Genomic DNA, 23,329 nt, shown 5'->3' on the forward strand with positions numbered 1-23,329 from the left:
ATGAGTTGTTTTGAAAAAACGAAAAATTAAATTTTTCTTTGGAAACAAAAGACCAAAAAGTGATTAATGCAGAATGTCTGTTCTCTGCCTTTTTACTGGAGCACAACCTGCCACTGAATGCATCGGATCACGCTGCAGCTTTATTTAGAAAAATGTTTCCCGATAGTGAAATCGCTAAGAAATACTCAAGTGCAAGGACCAAAACAGGTGCAGTTGTTAAAGAAATGGGTTTGAAAAATAAATCTTCAGTTATTGATTGCATTAAAAAACAGCTTCGTTCTGCCTCTCTACGGATGGAAGCAATAATACCAATTCAAAACTGTATCCAATTGTTGTTTCTTTTTTTAATCCAGAGTCTTCAGAAATTGAGTGCAGTTTACTTTCTGACCCCACTTTAGAAGGACATTCGACAGGCTTTAATATAGCACAGCTAATTATTAAAACTTTAAAATAAAATGCAGTCCCTCTGGATAATTGCTTAGCTCTTGGTGCCGATAATGCACCAGTAATGGTAGGCTTGAAGACTGGTGTTGCAGGCATCTTAAGAAAGGCAAATTCAGATTTGCAGATTATGAGGTGCACCTGTCACCTCTTAAATTTAGCAGCTGAAAAAGGGGCAGCTTCTTTACCATTAAATGTGGATGAACACATTGTTGATATTTATTATTATCTTGAAAGGAGTTCTAGAAGAAAGGAAAAATTGAAACAGTTCCAACAGCTGCATAATACTGAAATGAGAAAAATTTTGGTTTTTTGTAATTTCTGCATCATTCAGCAATTCAACTGGCAGTTCTCAAAATAATACTGCAAAATATAAGCGTAAAGCTGATACAAATTTCTCTCAAAAAAAAAAAAATTGCTCAACACACGAAACATTTTCCGATTACTGTAAGTTTATCTTGTGAAGAACGAATATTTATGGTTTTTTCTTCGGACCTTAACAAAGCTTTTTGCTTTTTTTTTTTACAATTCATTTTGCCATCATTCGATGTTCTGAACACAATTCTACAAAGCAGAATTCCATTAATTCATGTTTTGCAATCAGTGATTTATGATCTGTTTAAAGACATTTTATCAAAGTTTGTAAAACCAGTCTGTGTTTTGTCTTGTAATTCTATATATGATGTGATTTATGGTGAAACAGAAAATCAGAAGGAAGATGAAGATTTGGTAATAGGAGCTGCAACTACAAAAGTAGTGGAAGAACTTTCAGAAGAAGACAAAAATAAGTTTTATCTTCATGTTAGAAGTTACTTCTGTCGAGTATGTGATTACATACTACATAAATTTCCAGTCAAAGATGAAGTGATTTTGCATGCTAAAGTTGCTGATGTTTCTGCTCTAGCAAATGCATCTTTTTTTGATATAAGGTACTTTTTGAACAGATTTCCTGTGTTACTTCGTTTAGTCATGAAAGATGATGATATTGATGTTGCTACTGATATACTGCAGTCACAATTTTGCAGTTTACAATTAGAAAACTTGGATGAAGTTATAAAATCAGCTAGGATTGACCAGTGGAGGTTAATTGGGAAATTGAAAGGTGCTGATGGAATTTTAAAATATAGTGAACTCTCTAGAATTATGTTGGCCATCTTGACAGTTCCCCATAGTAATGCGGAGTGCGAGAGGATTTTCAGTGTTGTTGCGAAAACGAGGACTAAATTTAGACCTAATATTAGTGATGACACATTAGAAAAACTTTTATTAGCGAAAGCAGGCCTACGTGGCAATTGCTATGAACAAAATTATGAAATTTCTTTCTTAACGAGAGCAAAATCTGCCACTGTCCATAACATTTGTATGAAAACTGATTAAAGTGCCTTTTTTTTTTTTTTTTTTTTTTTTTTTTACGATGAAAGTAATAAAAATGTTTTTTATGTCTAAGGTATTTTTGTTTTGCTTGCATTTAAGACTTAGTAACTATTTAAAGTTAATTCATTATTAAAAACTATATTTTTATCATTTAAAAAGTCTTTTTTAACATTGTGAAAAATCTCCTGATTTCTTAAAAAAATCTCCTGATTTTTGAGTGTCATAGGTTGGCAAGTATGCATATTATAGCAATGCAACTTGTTGACATCAATAGATAAAAGAAAACATGCAACTAGATTCACTGCTTACAGTTTAAAGTCAGGCTTGTTTTAAGAAGTCATCATTAGCCACAATACACATTTGTGTTACATTGTAATGCATGCACTTTTATCAACATGATAATGTCACATATACTTGATGTTTTAAGTAACTGGAGAAGAAACCATCAGGGTTGAAGTCTGATATGGAGCTATCATTAATGGACCAGCATGTTTGATATCTGATGAGTTTTTTTTGAAAGATTGTTCAGAGTCTTATAATACCTCAGTTGGTTTAAGAACCTGTCATAATGTTATACCAGTAAGTCTGTGCAGATGATGTTGGAGAAATGTATATTACTCGACTTTGTTCATAGTCACATTGTTGTATCTGGTCTTGTGGCAACAGTTCATGTTGCTGTGTGAATGGCATTCTACGCCATACCCGTGCAGTATTTGCAACATATGTCCTTGTGATAAGCCATGTACAGTGTTGATATTTGTCTGCTAAGCATTTGGTTGCTGTTTGATGGGCTAGCTGTTGCATATACCAAACCATCCTCTGCTACTATATGTGCATCTGCTTGTAGAGCTCTTGCAGCAGACATCATCTTGTAGGTCAAAGTAATTTTACTATAGCTAACTATTCTATTATAGATGTAGTTGGCTCTATTCATCAGGTATTTAAGGAGTTTTTGTGTGTGCCTTTGTGAACGTAAAAAATTTATAACTTACATAATATATAAAAATATATTTTTGAATGTATTTACACACATACATACACATGTACAAATCTTTCATTTTTGATTTCTTTGGCTATAATATAGTCCTTTCTAACTTTCAGATAGCATGTGTTGTGTATATTTAATCAATGGATAAAATGAGTTTAAATTATATTATGATTATGGGACATACCGATAACGTGGCCACTGACGAAAATGCTATATTTTGCTTGAAAATGGTGCTTTTGAATACAAATTTTATTTTAAAAGAATGTATACATGTTTTTTTAGGTGATATCAAGAAAAATCATTGCAATTATTTGGTTAAAGATCCAGATTATAAGAAGGCATATGTTACTTTAGTAAGTAAATCATAATTAAATTCAAATTTCAATTCTATTGCATTTATTTATTTAGAAGATACTGCCGGTGAAAACATCTGCATCAAATTTTCCGGCATATCTTGAATCCTGATATGAAATTCGGCTTCCAGTTTTAAGTTTTATTAATTTAATCTCTGATTTTTATATTTTTAAATTTCCATTCCCATAAAGCTTTCCAGAAACATCTTAGTTTACTTTTAAATTGTTTGTGTTTGAATTTTTTTTTCATTTTGTTTATAATGTAGTAAATGAAATATTGCATTTCTTATAGCCATTGTTAATAAAATAGTTTTCTTAAAGAGTTACAGAGGGTGTTTAACATATTTTTAGAATGATTTTGGGTTGTTTAATTAATGTTAAAAATGCGGAGAGTATTTTTTAAATGTTCCTTTTCTGGACTGTAAATCTGCTTCATGATTTCTATAATAGAAGAGCTTTTTGTAAAATTTTCAAGGGTGTTGATTTCCATTCCTCTTCCATTACTTTACAGAATCCATCAGTCATGATGGGCTGGTGCTTAGAAAGAACTCAGGAGACCAAAGGCACAGTAGTCCATAGGTGAGACAGGGAGATTTTGGGAAAAAAAAAAAAAAATGTAATACCATATCAGTCTTCATTTTTTCAATGAATAGAGTGATAGTTTTCAAAGTGTGGCCCATTGCTTTGCCTTGATGAAGTTTTACTCTTTAAAAGTCATTGGGATAAAGAAATGGGATTTCTTTTGTAAATGACGGATGTAAAGTTTTCCTTTCATAGTACATTGAATTGATTTTAACATTTCCCCCTATTCTTCGTATTTTAAATTTTCCATTGTTAGAAAATGTTGTAATGATCATAAACCCCTTTCTTTGCTTTGATGGAATCAGATTTGTACATTTTTTTCTCTTTGTTTTTCATAATAGACTTTTTTTTGGGGGGGGCTATCATTTAGTCAAATCCTATTATTTTATGTATTGTTGCTACAGATGTGTTTAAAACTTTGCAACAGATCTCTGGTTCAGTGAATTTTCTCTTGTTCCAACAATTTTACTTTAGAAACAATATATACTTTTTATGAGTTTTTTTTAGGAATCTCCATTCCATGCGGATGTAATGATTTGTTTTTTTTTTTTTTTTTTTTCTATTTCTGATTAATGAAGTTGCTTATTTTGCACTTAGAAATTTTAATACCATTCATTTCACAATATTTTTGAGTTATGGAAAGCAGAAAGCTTAGAAAGATATCTTTCAATCCACAGCTTGTTTACATGTGACATTTTGAAATAAGAATAAATTTAAAAGTAGCAAACTGTATTTCTCATTTCAAATAATAAGCTGTTGCCATAAATTCGAAAACGTGCTTTTTTTTAAAATTCTTTATCAAAATCTCTTTAAAAATATGTAAAATTCTAAAATTCTGTAGAATTGTGCAAAAATGATTTTGAATTTTGTGTTTTATATTTTGCTTTAAACTAGCCAGAAGATATGAAATTTCAGTTTCCCGAAATTTATCCACAAGAAAAGAAAGCTGAACTCAGTAAGCAAGAGCAAAGATTAGCAGATCAAGCTAAAGATCTAATGAAACAAAGAAGGAGAAATTGGGATAGAGCCGATGTTCCTAGCTGGTTTGGAATATAACACATTGAAGTTAGCTGGTGTAATATGTAATATATAAGCTATTGAAGTGTATTTTATAGTAAATACAAATAAAGTAAATAATTGTCTTGATTTTCAGACTTTTATCTTTTTTAATTTTCTCCATTTAAAGAATAATATCTTTTGCTCTTTTGGATGAATATTTGCAGCAGTTCACTTTTATTGCTATATGTAATATGTGGGATGTTTATTCTGTAAGAAATTAAATATGAGTTGTATAAAGCATCTAAAACACTTATACATTTAGCTTGTGCTTAGAAGTAAAGTTACACATAGCTAGTTATCTTCAGATTTTATATTTTGGTAATAGTTGTGCATGTAAACATTTTGATGAAAAATTATTGAGATTAAATCTTTGACTAGCTTAAAACTTGTCTGAGAAACTGTCATGCATTTTGAAAAAAGCAAACATGGAGCCATAAAAATGCCCAGAAGTATTCCATAAAATCGGCTTCAATATCTAAGTTGAATATTGTCATAATTTAAATGTAACATGCTGGAAAGCTTCCGATCTGTATAAATAATATGTTTCAATAATTATTTTTAAGTGAATGATTTGTTTGTCACAAGTTGGTTAAAACTAAGACTGTATTAAATTTTTAAAATTAGGTAAAAAGGAAGCATTATATTAATACTGCTTTTGGTAGTCTGGCATCATCCGAAAAGCCTTTTACACAGGTCATCTTGTGAATTGTACCAAAGGCTCATTGTTATAAGAACCGTAATGCAAAAAATACCGTCTGGAAGGTGAAAATCCTGTTTGCAACAAATGCAAGTTCCTTGTGTCAAATAAATAAATATAAGTCATGGAATTTAAAAATTTAGTGAATTCGCACTGTTCAAAGGAGGGAAAAGGCAAGGCCCGAACCAACAATACATAGTATCTGTTGAATATCATTCTCAGTGCTAGAGTGTCATGAGTGAAAAAGTGGTTTTGAATCTTTGTCTTCAGTTAAGTAAATATCTGTGTTGTTCTTAAGCTAGCAATAAACTTTTTAAAAAATATTTTCTTAAAAATACTGACTCTTGTTACAACACCACCCTTTTTGGAACTTAAACTGACATCTTCGACTCCAGAGATCGTTTCATGCATTAAGCAGTGGTTCCCAAACTTTCCCGAAATGCAGTGCCTTTTTTTAGTTAAAATTTTTCCATGGTATGCTGCCATATGTAAATGTATGACATATCGTAAGTAAGATAAAAATAAATAAAAAAATCTGAAAGGTTTCAGATTTTAAATTGTGTGCTAAGGGACCTTTTTCAATGTTTTGTGTGTTACCTTTATTTATTAAATATGTTCTACGTACTCAAACTATAAAATTCAGTTTAACAGCAATATCGCAAATTAATTTTAAAATGAGCATACCCTTAGAATTTCTGATACAGAGTCGCACGCATTGGAGATTAAAATGTTTTTCGTACAGTATTGCCATTGCTGGCTCTGAAATTGTTGAATTTTTTAATAAAAATTCTATGAAGTGTTACAAAATCTAAAATCAATAATAAAACAAATTTCAGATTCAAATTAGGGCTTCCGCATGTCCATATTCATTTGAAGATTTCGTTATTCAAATTTTGATGGCTCTAGGTACTGTTATTTTATTCCTTAAATCCTTGCAAACATATCATAGTTTTCATTTTGAAAGTATTTCTGAAACTAGATAATTAGCTGTGATAAGTGACCTCCAAACATGGATTTTATATCCTGAGAAAGATCAAGTTCGTTTGACGTCAAAAATTGCTGCAATATTAAAAAACAATCTTATTACTACATCTACATCTTATTAAATTACTACATCTTCATTCAGTTTTCTTCTCCATAGTTTGAGTTTTTTATGAAAACAAATTTTCTGTTCACTTCAAAAGGTGCATTTTCCCCCCTGCAGAGAGAGATTACGCGAAATTCAGCTTTTCAAAAATGTCCCATGAATATTAAGTTTTATTAAAAAATCAACATCAGCAATATCTTCTGCATCATTGCATCCTTCCTCTTTAAGGGAAAAAAAAAGTTCAAATTAGTTAGGTTTAGTTCAAATCATTTTCAAATATGAATACATCAAGAATCTCGAACAGGTTCTGAGTATTCGCTTCTGCAATGATATTTTTATAAAACAGAAGGTTTTCTTTAATATTATTATCATCTAGAAACTGTCCATAGCATATTAAATGAGCATCATTATTATTACCCGTAACCTCATGTAACTGTAATTCTAATTCCATTCCTTTAACCTTTTCAATTAAGCAATTGATTGTTGATCAACTTTGGAGTGGCAGCCCAGGCAGGAATCATAATAGGCATTATAATGGCAATGTAAAACTGGTGCTTCCTGTAAAGACCAGAATTCTTTCCGAGTAACACTTGTAGCAGGTCGGCAGTAGCACCAGTTTTACGTGCAGCGTACTTCATGTGCATGTTCCAAGTAAGCCTCTGATTTAAATAAACCCATAGATAAATGATAACTGGCAGCTGTTGTCACATAGTACTCTGGAATGATAAAAAATAAAATAAAAGTGAGTATTTATGATCTTTTTTTTTTTTTTTTTTTTTTTTTCCCGCCGAACTAGACGGAGCTTTGATTTTGAGGGCCATTGATAAAAGTTCTCCGCTATGTGGACACTATTTCTCAATATTCAATACAATGTCCTGCAATTTGCTAAAAGCATTGTGTTGTGGAGATGATACCAAATGTTATGGCAAAGGTTACGTTTGGTACATAGCATACCATCTCCAAGATTAAGTACGGAAGATTATTGAGTGTGCCCAATAAGCAAATAAATTCCAACTAAAAAATGCATCTAATAGGTTGTGTAAATGCAATAACCAATTGTTAAAAAATGCCAGAATTATCCCCCATTTGACTGGTTACAGTCGAAAACATCGCGGACGAAAACGTCGCAGAGAAAACAACGCAAGGCGAAAACGTCGTGCTACAAAACGTGGTACAAAACGTCGTCGAAAATAAAGCTGTTCAAAAACATCGTCGTCGAAAATATCGTGGTAAAAAATAAAGTATCTACAAATCATCGCATGACGATAACATCGCAGACATGCTTTAATAACTGTAAATGGATATACCCATAATGATTTGTGAGCGCAAGATGGAAAGACGGATAATTTTTACTTTCATATTTTTAATTAACTAATAAATTTTTGCTGAGAAAATAAGAAGGAAACTTAAGCATAGAAAAGTAATGCAACTTGTAGCACTTAATAGAATTTTAAACCGACATAGTTAACTAACAAAGGCCATTAATAAATAATTTTTTATAGAGTTTTTACTGGTAATTTTTCATGAAAAGATAATCTATAATTTGCGTTTAATTTTCTATGCTTAAATTTCCTTCTTACTTTTTCAGCAAAAAATATTAATTAATAAAAAAAATGTGACAGTAAAAATTATTCTTCTTTACATCTTGCACTCACAGATCTTTATGAGAATAACCATTTATAGTTATTAAAACCTGAAAAAGCATGTCTGTGATGTTATCGCCATGCGATCATTTGTAGATACTTTATTTTTTACCATGATGTTTTTAAACTGCGAAGTTTTTGAACCGCTTTATTTTTGACGTTTTGTACCACGATGTTTTAGAACTGCGATGTTTTCTCCCACGACGTTTTGTAGCACGACGTTTTCGCCTTGCGTTGTTTTCTCCGCGATGTTATCGGCGGACATCATTTGACCTAATATTTAACAACATTAAAACAGTTTTACTTACCTGTATAGTGCCATTTTATTTTACCTATGAACACACCATAAGCACCTTTTACACAATTTGCTAATTTTATTTATTAGTAGCTACTAGATTAATTTGACTAATTTCTTGATTATATATATCATTTCCATCGTTACACCAAAATTGTCATTCATACATTGACCGTTCTTTATCGCGTACCATCACAGAGCTGAGCACGTGCAACGCTAAAGAATCACAAGAATTATGATGAGACAAAAAATATGTTGCAAAATTACGTTGAAGTATTCTTTCTTTAAAGCACCTGTATTATTTTCTGGAAGCACGAAAAACCTGCTCGACGTTACACTTGAAGCACTTCACACAACACATGGCACAAGGTAGACAATGCCGGTTGGACACCTATTTAGGAAGACGTTTATGTTTCCAGGAAAAGAAGCTGTTTTCTTGGAATTGCAGTTAATCTCTGTCAGTTCTGTCAGACTGCGATTATGCACATTATAGCACTGTGAACTTCTGAATCATTTTTTGTAGAAAGATTGGAATCTGAGAATTTTTACGAAGTATCATCCTTGAGTGGTACTGGCAGCAGGAAGACGTTCTGAAGATTTCCAGTGCGTTGGAAAATATTAGCACTGCGGAATGCATGGGTTGAAGATGCCAGACGGGTTGCCGGCCAGATGGAGATGAATTGACGGGAAGGCTCTGCAAACATAAAGCTGGAGATCCCATTCCATTCCCGGTGCTTTCCCATATTTTAAATTCTTGATTATGCTGATAATCTCAGCAGGGGTAGTGAGATTTGATCCGTTCAGTATAGTTGAAGTGTTGAACCCAGCATCAATTTCCATTTCAAACTCATTACAAACGGACAATATTTGGAAATACTTATAGAGACAATATTTGAAGTAAATTGCCTTTCAAGACGCCTTTTTTCCACATTTGAGTATGCAATATTACTGCTTCACTTTACCGATCGCACGCTCTCATGTTTCCTCCTTATAGACTTCGTGAATTGCTAGAAAGAAACAGTGTTGAGTTCAATGACATTCTTTTCCCCTTGCTTTTTTTGAGGGCAAGAATTTTGGACATAATTTTTTTGGAAATTCTATTTGGTTAATACTTAAGATATTTGCCACCTTCTTCTGACCATATTTCGATTTTTGATTATTTGTGACAGTTGTGTCGACAACTTTGGTTGCCAGAGTTTAAATTGCGCTGGAGCTCGGCTCTGGCACTTCTTAGTTTTGGGGATAAATCATAATTTTATTCGGAGCGCACCGGTTCCCTAAATAAAAAGGCTCCGCCACTTCTTTTATGTTACTGAATGACAATTTCAGTAGAAATTTGATCTCGAAAATTTTATTCTTAGCAATAAATTTATATTAAAAATCACTTATTAAATTTTAATTTGTTTCTTTAAATTTTATTTAATTTTCATTTTCATTATTTTAGCCTTTAATTGTTTTAAATACTAGTTAAATAATAATTAATAAATATTAATTATTAGTATTAATTAAATAATTATTAATTAATCTGATAATAATTACCTACTTAGTTTTTAAATTATTAATGATTTTAATAGTCATTTTATTTATTTATTTTTTCTTGTTCCTTTTTTCTAACGGTCTTCCATAGAGCTCCGGCACTTCTAATTTTAGAAATTAAGCTCTATTAGTACCCTCATGAAAAGCGTTATTGAGATTATCGATAAAAAGCTCAACTGTCTCTCCAATTTAACTAGGGCTTTTCAGTCAGCAGAACTTTGGGGAATTTATGGAAAAGGCTCCAGTAAGTGCGTGTTTTGGTATGACGTCTTTGGAGACTCGCAGGGTTACCACGAATGGAACGTGGTCAGACGTAAGTTCATCATACACATGTAGCACCGTGCTAATACTGTTTAGTCAGGATAATATCCAGTATATCTGAACATGTATGTGTCGTAGAAGATCTGTACATCGGTTTTTTTGGAACGCAAAGTACGGCAAGATGCATTTCGATTAATTTATGCAGTACTTTGCCGTTGATTTTGATGTGGGTGCAGTCTCAGTCTGTACGCTTCGAATTAAAATTATCTCCGATAATAACTGAGGAGGAATCGGGAATGATGGCCGAGAGATTTAGCCTTAGTCTATATTACGGTGAACTGCAGATTGCAGCGAAATTCGGATCTAAGACCGCAATTTGGCAGGTGCACTGAGACTTATAATTTCGAAACCGAGGTTACTATCTGAATCCACTAAGCAGGACAGGACAGGAAAAAGTGCAGGGGGCACCACAACATCGTCATAGACAAAAATGGTATTGCCCCACTGCACTAACCTTTTCTGGCATTTATTAAGACAAAAAATTACATTTTAGGTCATTACATTACGCAATTGACATAATAAATTACATTAAAGTAACAGGTTATTTACATAGAAAGAACAATTATACAGATAAACTGGGGTACAGGTAATCGAGGTACAGATATATTGGTGTACAGGAATCAATATGCAGATAACATGTTACAAGTAAATAGGTGTTGCAGTTTGACATTTGTTGGTGTGCTTGGAGGAATACCTTAGCATTTGGGAAGATGGATGTGATGTGAGTTATAATGCTATGTTATTTTTGTGTTGGTGGTATCGTTGTGTGATTGTGCACAGATTTTGCAGAGTTTACTCTGCACAGAGTTCATTGTGCATAGAGTTCAATGTGCATAGAATTGTGCGCAGCAGCATGGAGAGTGTATAATAAGCATCAGATAATAGTGTAAAGTTCAAAGTAGTGCGCTTTGGCAGTTTGAACTGGTAGTTGATAATCATCACTCACATAAATAGTGATGACTTAGGATATGAGCACTCCCTGTTGAATATCATATTTGAATCATATGAGTACCTTAGATTGTTTCCATGGAAAGTTAAATGGTGAAGCTGCAGATTAGGTGTCGTTCTTCAGTGGAGGTGAGCAAACAGTCATGATTCTTTGGACAGCTGTGTGGTGGCACTTCGATTGCTAGGTATTCATCATTACGTCCGTATTGTTACTTATGAGTGGCATAGTTCTCTACCTTGTTGTTGCAGCTTGTCTATGATTAGTTAAATGTTTTTGTAGGTGTGTTGATTAGGAATCTTTTAAATTCCATTCCCACTTGAATAGGGTGTTTGACGTGTAGGTTGGCGGTTAGTGGGCAATGAAAGACATAATGGTCAGGGTCGCCTCTTTCCCCACGTACGCACAAATCAGTTGAAGTAAAATTTCTTTCCAAGAAATATGTAGGGAAAGGGCCATGACCTGAGATATATTGTGTCAAGAAATAGTTGGATACTGTGCGTGTATCGTCTATCTTCGGTATAAAGCTGCAGGTACGTCGTCCTGCTGTACCATTTTCCCAGTCTTGCTGCCATGTCTCTGTTGCAAGTTGTTTGAGCTTTGATTTTAATGCCGATTGTGGCCAGAGAATGTTTATACAATCCACTAAGGAGTAAGGAAATTCATTTTGTACAAAAAGAAAAAAAAAAAAAGAAGTACCTGCACGGCTGTAATTTAACCGATCGCAGCGATAAGTAAGCGAGCGGTAATTTTTTATTTTTAGATTGTTAACGGGTAAAGCGTGCGTCTCATAAATAAGGCAGATATCAATATCATTATCAAGAATAAAGTCTCTAAACTCAAAATACATGCGACTCACCAGGCCATTAGCATTCCGAACTAGCATTCTAATAGGAGCGCAGTTACAGAAAAATTTAGCTATTGTACTCGTGTTGGTTGCGTGACTGAAGAACGTGCTTTATTACAAGTTACCTTGCTTAATTGGCAAAGTCCAAAGAAGCGTAAGGGCTCGACCAAAGCTTTTAAGCTCCGGAATACTTATTCTGATTCCTCTACTGCATTTACTAATCATGTAACAGCAGTGTCATAAGATTTATTTGTAATGAGTCCGTCCAAATACTTCCTAATGGATGGATTTTAGAATGATATTTAGGGAATTTTACACATCCCCTATAATTGGCAGTATCTGTTGATTCTCTTAATTTGGAGAGGAGGGCTTGAAGCGACATTCTCTCTCTCTCTCTTTTTTTTTTTTTTTTTTGACATTCTGTAATATCAGCTTTCATAAGATTTTTGCGAATACCTCGGTCATTATATTCTGAGATTTCGTTCGGGTCTGTGTTTAACTCAGTCCTCTGAGAAATGTTCTCCGCCACATTTTTCACAACGAGGGTCATGTTTGCAGCCGGCTTGGATATGATGAAAAGCTTGACATCAATAGCCCTGTACCGGGCCGCATATGCTTCGATACGATTCAACGTTTATATTTAGTGTGAGTAAGTTGGTAAGTTTGAAGATTTCTTTCGAAGTGCTATTATTAGAAACAGTACCGGAAATTTTTACCGGTAACAGGAAGGTTTGTTTTTACCCTATTTCTGCGTCTTACCAGCTGGTCTATCCTAACAGTGAACTTTCTCCGTCAATTCAATTCAGCAGTAAAGTCTTTAGTCTTTTAATCATTTCTCCCCGAAGCGCAGCTCCAACGCCCCAGAAAGATCTTTGAAATTTAGCCTCTGATTTTCGGGTAACGACTGAAGGATATCCGCTGTGTCTGCTCTCAGAGAAGCGGCGAGGTGACAGACCTTAGCTTGGGAAACCCATCCATTCGCATCCGCAACTATAGCAAATTGTGTCTTTGCCAGGAGGTCTTTTCATCATGTGTTCATAGCTTCAGAGAGGAGCAATCATGGGTAAAAATTTAAAACCATCAATATTGCTCCTTGCCGTCGCTACGAATTTCTTTACGGTATCAACTTCAGTTTGTCCAACTTTCTTTTCAACCAAGTCTATTCTGTTTTCCTTAGCCTCAAATTTGTTTTCTATTATGCAGGTTATTTCTCTTTTCATTTCTTCTTGACCTGCTTCAATCATTTTTTGACGAGCTTTCATATTCTCTTTAACAGCTCCTTCCATCTTTTCTTGGAATGCAGCAAATGCAGCCATCAACTGCCTTAATTGTTCTTCCATCGCTCTTGTTATTGCATTCAGTCCCACTTCTGACACCAAAAAGCGTTGCGTGCGTACGGGTTCGTAATAGATTGAATGCACAAGTCGGATAAAAAGTTAATAAAATTTATTCTCATGAAAAGAAATATAACAGATCGCTGGATTTTTTCTTACAGATATTTGTATAATATCGCAATATCACGCAATAAAACCTGTAGCTATACTTTAAACTAATAAAAGGTTAAATAGAACACAATCCACAGAGCAGAGAAAGCTAATCAACAGTAATAGCAGTAGTTAACTAAATAACAACTGAGATGAGATGTTCTCTGTCTGGCATTTTATAGCTTTAAATAGGTCGCGAGAGATTCTAGTAATTTCTGCTTCTCGAGTTTTCTGGAAAGCAAAAAAGTAGAATTACGGTTACAGCTAACGTAGTAGTCAATTACATTTATTCAAATTAAATATAAATTACCGAGATAAACTTTTACTAAGTGTTAAATGCAAGTGCTCCTGTATTTTTACTTTTCTGGCGTAGCTTTCTCTTAAAAATATGTCTCGTGCTGTATTGTGCGGGGAAGCAAAACAATTTTTATTACAGCTCTACTATAAATATCTAACTAAATACAAAATTCATAACAATACCTTTTAATTAGCACTTCCTTTCCAAATAATAATACTATTTTCCAATATGATAACAGTCTGAAACAACATGATAGCTCACAACTGGTCCCTGATTTATTGCAAGAAAATTCCTCCGGTTTTGCTACACTAAATTTCATTTCAATATTACACTTCTATCTCTTCACGTTTGCTTGTGTCTCTTCACGTGTCTTGTAAAGTTTGCATATTCCTATTCGTGAAATGTAGCACCCAAAGCAAAGATATAATTTTGACTATCATATTTGTCATAGTATTTTCAAAAACGTTTTATAATAGTTTGAAATGGGGTAGTTTTGAGTTCTCCAGTTTTCTTGATATTATTTAAAATAGCTGTAATATATAATTTATGTTACGATATTCTAAACAGTATACCGTTGAGGGGGTGCACACCCTTATACTATGACCACCAGTTTCTCAAAATTATTTTGGATTTAACAGTGTGTCTTATAACGTTTTGGCGTATAGTGTGTATTTTTGGCGTAGAGTATCTCAATTAAACTTTTACATCTGTAATAAATGTAATCCCATACTTTAACATCTCTAATAAACTTAATCCCATTGCTAATGAGATTGTTTCTGAATTGTCTTTATTTTAAGTTTAAATAGTATTTTATTAATTTTTGGTAATTAATTTTAATTATTTGTTTTAAGAATACGTTTTCCATAGTACAGATTTCCGCACGCAACAAATTTAAGTGCTCATATGTTTAGAATAGTCCGGGACTTGCTATTGAAATTAATTTTTAATTTTAATTTTTCCTGCAGAGATGTTATATTAACACACATCTTGTATATATTCTGCATGCATGTGGTATATTTGATTATTTTTTATAGTTAAACATTTTTTATTTTTGTTGAATAAGCATTGGTGTTTTCTGTAGATTATATCATTACTATATCTAATTTCCTTTTCTATCTATGTCGCGGACGTAGCCTTGGAGTACTCATCTTATTAATTTTTATTATTATAGTACACAAATACATTGTATTACTGTAAAAGTCCGCTAATCTGGCATCCAGTGGTTTGGCATATCCTATTATCCGAAACGCGTAACCCTGACATGCGTGCCATCCGAAGGCGCTCTAAGCGTGTTTATTATTTAGCGACTCTATTCTGAAACATTTTGCTGTTCTTTAGCTCCAGAGCCATCACTGGTAACCAGTTTTTGTTCATGGTGTAACAAGCTATTAAAAATATTTAACAAAAAAAGTATGGGTTTCCTAAGGACTTCCTCTCTTGAGACGTTTTGAACCTAAATAATCCTAAGAACTTCTTAGATATTAAAGTAAGGACCTACTCTTCTTGGTTAGTTATATGGCCATACCTCTGGCCTTTGAATTCCTATCAAACAATTTTTGTATAATATACATTCTGAGAAAACAATATCCTGGATTCATTAAGGAGTTGTTCAGAATTTTAAGTCCAAATACATGCGCTTCTTGAGGAAAATATATTAAATTATGAGAACAGTATCAAAGAACTGCAGAATCAGTTTATATAAATGCAATCTTTGTTATTGCTACTGCTTGGAGGAGTATAAATTTGCAAGAAGTTCAATGAAAATTGTTGCCGAATGTTAGGAAGCCAAAATTCCTTTGAAGAAGGCTAAAATTCTGATCCCCATGATCAACCGCTTCGAAATACTGAATACATTTTAGTGTTCCACTGATCAATCTGCTTTTGGGAGTTTTAGATGACGAAATTAGCCGTTGGGTAATCGCAGCAGCATATTAGCATGTATAATAGATACGAGGCACGTCCAGAAAGTAAGATCCGTTTCAATTTATCTCCGCTGCAGCTCTGCGATCGCAGTTCCGCACATGCGCAGTAGACGCTCTGTATCAAGGAGAAGAAACGCGCGCCATTTGGAGATCGCTGTCAGTCACGTACGCTTTGTCGTGCTTGTTTACAATTGATTGAAAATCCCGCCGCTTGTGAAATCAGATCTGTGATTCGTTTTCTGAATGCGAGGAAAGTGAAACCTAGTGAAATTTATCGGCAAATTTGCGATGTTTACGGACCAAAAGCGATGAGTGATTCAATGGTGAGAAGATGGGTTCGAAAGTTCAATGACGGACGTAGTGATGTGCACGATGAAGAACGAAGTGGGCGTCCATCTTTGGTTACAGAAGAACTGGTTCACGCGGTTGATGACAAGATCCATGAAAACCTAAGGTTTACAATTAGTGCTCTCGCTATGGAATTTCCCCAAATTTCACGATCACTAATGCATGAAATTGTTACCGAAAAACTGAAATTTCGTAAACTTTGCTCACGTTGGGTACCAAAGATTCTTACTGAGCAACACAAAACAAAACGGATGGGTAGTGCACTTCAGTTTTTGACGCGTTATGCTGAAAGCGGCGAAGAATTTCTGACGCAGATAGTCACAGGAGATGAAACTTGGGTTTCTTACGACACCCCTGAAAGTAAGCGGCAATCAATGGAATGGAGGCACACTTCATCCCCAGCAAAGGTTAAGCCGAAGCAAATCTTGACACCTCGAAAAATGATGTGCACGGTTCTGGGACTGGAAAGGCATCTTACTCATTGATTTCTTACCGCGTGGTCAAACAATCAGAGCAGATGCTTATTGCGAGACACTTCGGAAATTGCGCCGCGCAATACAGAATAAGCGCCGAGGATTGCTGTCAAAAGGTGTTGTTTTTCTTCACGACAACGCACGACCACACACTGCAAATGTGACGAAAAACCTTCTACAGGGATTTGGCTGGGACGTGTTTGACCATCCTCCGTACGGCCCTGACCTCGGTCCTAGCGACTTTCATCTGTTCTTACATCTTAAGTCTTTCCTTGGCGGTCAACACTTGAACAATGACGACGAGCTGAAAGAAACTGTTTCAAACTGGTTGAAGACACAGGCGGCAAATTTCTATGAAGAAGGTATACAAAAACTTGTGCCACGCTATGACAAATGCCTGCAATATTTCGGCAGTTATGTGGAAAAGTAGTTTAAGAGTTGTTGAATTTTGTGCAATAAATAACTTTTCTGTAGCTGTACACAATTTACTTTTATTACCAAACGGAACTTACTTTCTGGACGTACATTGTATAATGAATGGTAGGTTTAGGAAGTAGGTAAACACTAGAATTCTGTTCCGAAAAGGCTTCATGTAAAAAATGGCAGTAGATTCCAAAACATAAATGAGTTAAGAATGCTAAGTTATGCGTATAGTTTATTTGCAACTGTATTTTCTATTATTAAGCATATTCATAGGATTAATGCACCTACAAGTTTGTTTAAAGTTTTTCATTTTCATGGTATGTTAAATAACATTTTAGAAATCGTTTTTGCAGCATTAACGATTAGTTCGTTAAGTTCCGATAATACATCATACTTTATAATCTGGAATAGTCAAAGTTCCCTAGTAAACCTAATTATTGGACTTTTACAGTATATATTTTCGTTTAAAACATTATTGACATTTATGTCTACCTTTTATTATAGAAAATAGTTTTCATGAACTATTTAAAAAAGGTTATTCGAAATAGCTCCACCCCAAATCAGATAAACCAGGTATTTCTGTAAATGCAATAAAATAAAGCTCTTCGATTAACCCTCTGAAATACAATTTACTCACTATATACTTTCAGAAGTTTAAATATTAAGTAAAATGTCTTATGAAACGAGAGGCAAAATAGCTGTTACAGAGAGAAATAATATTTTATTCGATTTTCTTGCTAAGTATAAATATCACGGAGTTCACGAAAAATTAGCAGAATATTAGTTCATGTATTGCAAAATGTCCGCAAGGATATACTTTACTTTCCAAGGATAAAATCCTTGTAATTAAAGTTGGTTTGTAGGAGTTTTCAGCTGGATAAAATTCTGGTAGTTAAAGTTGAATTTCACGAGAGTTTCTAGCGTTTTCTCTGTGTGCAGTGTAAGTATGAACCAGCTGTCTTTAAAAGGTCTCTAGTCTTAAGACAGAAAAGCCACGTATGGATCGGAATGAGTTGCTCAATTGCGGTAAATGCCGTGAAGATTATCTGCCTGAATGGAATACTTTTGTGAAAAACTTGTAAGTTATATTTTAATTTTATAACAGTTATTTTAAGTTTATGCCTCTTTCCTGTCCTTCCTAGCTTCAGTTTACAACTTCCTACCAGAAAGAGTTTTTAAATGCAAATGAGAAGTAGAACAGTATTTAAGTCAAGTTCCACTGACTTCGCCAGAGATTATTAGGATTACTGAAATAGCGCGCGTTTGCCTTTGGATTACATCTCTCCAAGCTGTTATTACGCTCGGCCGTATTACGTGCCCTTTGATAGCTTCGCTGGCTAATTTAATATTACAGGCCAACTAGTTTAGAATTGTGTTAGCTTCGGCTAAATCGCTTTAATCATTGGTTAGTTCTTATCTCTTACATTTTGAGTTCAAGGCCAAGTGGAGGCTATGCTGTACGCCCTGAGAAAGAGGCCGACTATTAAATCTTCATTTTGAGCAAATAAAGGGTAATTAACCCCTTCTGAGTTTAAGTTTCAGTTCTTGGACTTACGCGATTATTCTCTTAGCAGTTCACTAGGTTCCTCGACATTACATTTGACAAGATAACAGTAAGGAACTCTACATTGGTGCCCGAACTAAAAATGGTGGTGGACGATGATTCTTCACCACCAGGATTTAGCAATTGGATCTCTTAATCCCCATTCGCCCTTTAAAAAGGGGGGAATATATAAAGTATTTCTCCAGCCTTCTTAGTATGCCTTCGTGGTGTAATGGTCAGTGCATTCGGCGCGTATTCGAGAGGTCCGAGTCCCTTCGAGCGCATTGCTCATTTTTCATGTCTCCTGCTTCGAAATAACGTAATGTCTCTATATTGGCGAACCATCTCGTTAGAAAATGGAAATTTACGCTGACCCCTCCTACCTTTCAAATCCCTGAGCCACTAGCAAACCCTATGGAAGGATTTGGTTTCATAGTAGAAACCATGCGGGCAGCTTTGAAGCCAGCCGTAATGTTTGATGGCAAAGGTTCAGTAATGACCTTCCTAGAACCGCTGGAGTTGAATTTTACACTACATCCCGTAAACCGGCTGCAGAAGATCACGATAGCAATTGCTAACCTAAAAGGCCAAGCTCTTAGTTGGTTCAAGGGCATCGGAAAATTCCTGTTGGAGGATCCAGGTTCCGAAACCTACACCTGGGAAAGTTTTAAAAAAGCGCTATTAAAGCGTTTCTCGTAGTTAAAGACCGAGCAAAACTGGAAGCAGAGCTCTTTAATTAATATCAGACGAATTTCTTTAACTTAATTTCTTCTCAGAAAAATACAAATCTTCAATCTACTGGAAAGAGGCCGGGTAATAAATTAATCGAAGTAATTTTGCCGCGCCTACTTCCTTCGATTTAGGATTTCCTGGAGGTAAGAAATTCAGCAGAGAAACGAAAGCAGGCGGAAAGCTTGAATGAAAGACCAGCAAAGAAAGTCCCACCGCAACGAGGTCCAGGGCCAGCAGAAAAGAGAAAAATACCGACGTATGGAAAGCCCAGTAAAAAAATGAATCCCGCCGCAGCGAGGTCCAGAGCCAGCAGAAAAGAGGAAAATACTGACGAATGATAGACCAGTTAAACGAGTGACACCTCAGAGGGGGTGCAGACGCAACGAAGAAAACCTTAGCAGACTGTCACGGTTACCCATCGACAACCACCCCAAAGGAGGCCGAAAGAGATTCAGCACGAAGAATTCTCAGAAAAGGTCAGTCGAGGCGGTATCCACGTCGCTCCAGCAGACAAGGAAGTCCAAAAAGAGAGTAAAAGACCCGGAGGAAAGAACTACCCAGCACGAAATTAAGCAGAGGGCAGATTATAAAGATCCTCAACCCACAAGAAAGGTAGCCCGTTTCACTGCTAAAGGCAAGAAAAGGAAACAATTCCCGGGAGAAAATGGAAGTCTTCCTAGTAGGAAGATTAGAGTGCAGAACCTGAAGTATCCCAGTTGGGAGGCATTTTGCTGCAAAATGGGAGGAGTACAGAAAACAAAAAGATAAGTGAAAATTTTCTTTGTTTTCTCATTTAGAACGGAAGTTTAATTTATATCATTTTGTTCAAAATTTCTTTTCTCAAGTGAGAACAATTGTTAAATGCCGCTAGAAGCAAGATTTTTGAGATCGCAAGTTTGCGAGAAAGTGTAGTGTAAATATCTTTTAGTCGGAAAGACTTGAATTTACGATGAAAATTGTTGTAAAACTAGAACTTAAAATTAAATTACAGGAAAAGATTGTAAACTATGTATAGCAGCTGTGCAATCTGTGATGTAAAATTAATCTAAAATTTTATATGTTAAATGTGTAAAAGTGTTTGTGCTGAAAGTAAATTTACATGATAACATGATTGTAAAAGTGCTTTAAAGTTTAAACTGTGTTTAAATGCAAGATGTGAAAACTTTATTTAAATGAAAGATTGTAGAGAAAGTATAGAATGAATGTGTATTTGAGTTTGGCTCCCCAGCCAAACACAAACTTAAAACACTTTCGCGTGTGTAGCACACTGGGTGTGGTATTGACATTAAGGTGTCAGTCGGAGGTCTAGTGTGTCTAGATTTAATTTTTGTTAGCCAGATGGTTAGTTGGTAGCGTTGTTCGTTTTAACACAACACATAGAGGCTCATTTCGTAACAGAACGAATTTCTGGAGAGCGTGGGGGTGGGGATGAGTTAAAATGTGAGTGAAGGAGATCTGTTTGAGGGCCAAATAAATGTAATAAAACGTAAATTGAAGGGGGGTTTAGAAAATTTTTCCCAGTACCGAATACTAATCCTTCCTACCAGATATTTTGGAAGAACCAGAGTTTATATGATGATGTTCTCAAGATTAAGAGGATGTATGTACCTCAAGCCAAGCAAGAATTTTTGTAAAAATGATTTTATTTATCTTAGTTTTCACTTAGGTTTAGACCATTTGTAAAGTTGGCTCTAAAAGGAAGTTAAAACTTCGATTTCAGGAGTGAAACTGAACTTTTTCTTTGCGTACTTAAATTCTTGGTGGGGAAAAATGTAGCTTCAAGAATCGCGTTAAATGCAATTGCTACATCTCTCTCAGCCAGAGGTTCTCAACCTTTTGACTAACGTGTACCATCTAAGCAAAAACTGAAAAACTTTAGTACCACCACTACATTTTACAATGATTATTTTTCAACTTCTCAATAGAAATTGTAAGGTGTATTTTAATTTTGAAACCTTTTCCTTTCAACTCTTGTTTTCCACTTACAACTCCTTACTGGAATGAGGTTTTAGAGTCGCGTTGAATGCGAATGAGTTAGAAAAAGTATTTAAAGTGAGTTCAACATACTTCGAAAGAGAGCGCTTAGGCGTTCTTAGTGGTGCGTGTTTGCCTTCTGCTAACACGCGTCACTAAGAACGCCTAAGCGCTCTCTTTCTGGCTACTTCTTTCTTCAATCTATTACGCTCGACCGTACCGTATTTTACGTGCCTGTTGAGAATCCCCGGCTAGTTTAATTTAAATGCCACTATGTTAGGTATTTGTGTCTAACTTCGGCTAAGTCTATTTAGGTGAGTATTAGATTAGTTTAGTTTCTTATTCTGATTTAAAATCCCAAGTGAAGGCTCTCTTATAAGCCCGAGAAGGGGTCATCTGTTATTATTTCTTTGAGTGATAAAAAAGTATTTTAACCTTCTCACGTCTCTGTCCAATATCGCTGTATTGGAACTCAGCAATAATTCTCTACTTAGTTCACTAGGTTCCTCGACGTTGTATCTAAACAAAGTATCGACGAACAGTATAAAATAATTAATATATGTATATTGCCATTTGCACAACTTATTGGTTATTTCTATTAAACATGCACACGTAAAAAATATTAGATTAAAAATTGGTTACCATTTTAATTATAAAATTTAAATTATAATATTTTAATTCTAAAATTTAGTGCGAAATTTGGGCCTGTTTAAGAAAGATCAGTTTCTTTTATGTCACTTAATTTTAACCATAAATTAATATCCACTTTTAATTTTGTTCTGTATTTATTTTTCAAATATAACGTGGAAGAAAACCCTCGCTCACACAAATAGGTTATGCAAAACGAATACAAATATTTAATAGCTTTATTTGAAATGCCTTTAAATTCTCTTTTTCGGTTCAGACAAATGTTAACAAGTGTTTTGTATTTGAAATCTTCAGTTAGAATTCGATCACAGGAAATTTCTATCAATTGTTCTTTTCCTTCACGAGATAAAATTTCAGGTACATTTGCACAAATCTATTTATAATCCAATTTTCTTTTCTATAATCCTCGGAAAAATACACGTTGAAATTATTTATCAATGAAAAATGATGATTTTTAATTGCAGATGCTAATTCTTCTTTCATTTTTCAAATTATTTTCGATTAAAAAACTTTCAAAAAGCGGTAAAAAGTTAAAAATATTATTATTCGATTCTTTGATTATTAACTCGAGTTTTTTTATCATTACATTAATTTTATCTCTAATGGTAAACAAATTAAGACTTTGTCCTTGCTATCCTAAATTTAATTCATTTAACTTTCCAAAAATATCAGCAAAATATGCTAAACAAGCCAACCATAATTTACTAAATAAACATTTTTCCAATTCAGATTTTGAATCAGAGAGGGAAATTTTAATTTTTGATCGAAGTTCAAAAAGACGATTTGAAACTTTGTCTCTGAATGCCACCTTACTTTGGAATGTAACAAAAGCGTTTTATGTTCACTGGCCATCTCTTGGCATAAAATCGTAAATATTCTTGAATTTAGAGCTCGGCTTTCAATAAAATTGACAATTTTCACAGCTTGATTCAAAACGGTTTTCAGGGGTTGTTTTGGCTATTAAAACTTCACAATGAATGAAGCAGTTAGTAAATTTAGTTTCAGCTGAGACTTTCTTTATTTGAGAAATAACACCGGAAAATTTTCCTGTTAAAGGCCCGAGCTCCGTCCCTGCATAAGGCGATGCATCTATTCCAAGGAATATCATTATCAGACAAAAAATTGTCAATTACTTTGAGAATTTCATTTGCAGATGCTTTATCAGAAAGAGATTCACAAAATAAATACTCTTTTGCAAATCGTTTATCTTCATCGAAACATATGTAAACTAATAATTGAACAAAGTTATTTATATCAGTACTTTCCTCCAACTAGAATGCGAAATACTCACTGTGTTTCGTTTTTACATCCTTGT

General features: G+C 34.3%; 1 protein-coding gene and 1 long non-coding RNA gene across 2 annotated transcripts in view; one reads left to right on the top strand and one right to left on the bottom strand.

Moving 5' to 3' along the window:
- mRpL23 (mitochondrial ribosomal protein L23) overlaps positions 1-4,884 on the top strand; it is a 31,627-nt gene extending 26,743 nt beyond the window's left edge. Inside the window, exons 4-5 of the mRNA XM_035367502.2 lie at positions 3,086-3,156; positions 4,633-4,884. Coding sequence (XP_035223393.1) covers positions 3,086-3,156; positions 4,633-4,794 — 233 coding nt within the window. The 3' untranslated portion in view covers positions 4,795-4,884. The remainder of the gene's footprint in view (positions 1-3,085; positions 3,157-4,632) is intronic.
- A 1,161-nt stretch (positions 4,885-6,045) lies between these two features.
- The window catches only part of LOC146993476 (uncharacterized), a 178,639-nt gene continuing 161,355 nt past the window's right edge, over positions 6,046-23,329 (bottom strand). The window contains exon 3 of the long non-coding RNA XR_015038476.1: positions 6,046-7,297. This is a non-coding gene — a long non-coding RNA (uncharacterized LOC146993476). The remainder of the gene's footprint in view (positions 7,298-23,329) is intronic.

Source organism: Stegodyphus dumicola, chromosome X1 (genome assembly GCF_044657685.1).
Source record: "Stegodyphus dumicola isolate Sdum_Otavi_A_Nest chromosome X1, ASM4465768v1".
NCBI lineage: Eukaryota > Metazoa > Arthropoda > Arachnida > Araneae > Eresidae > Stegodyphus > Stegodyphus dumicola.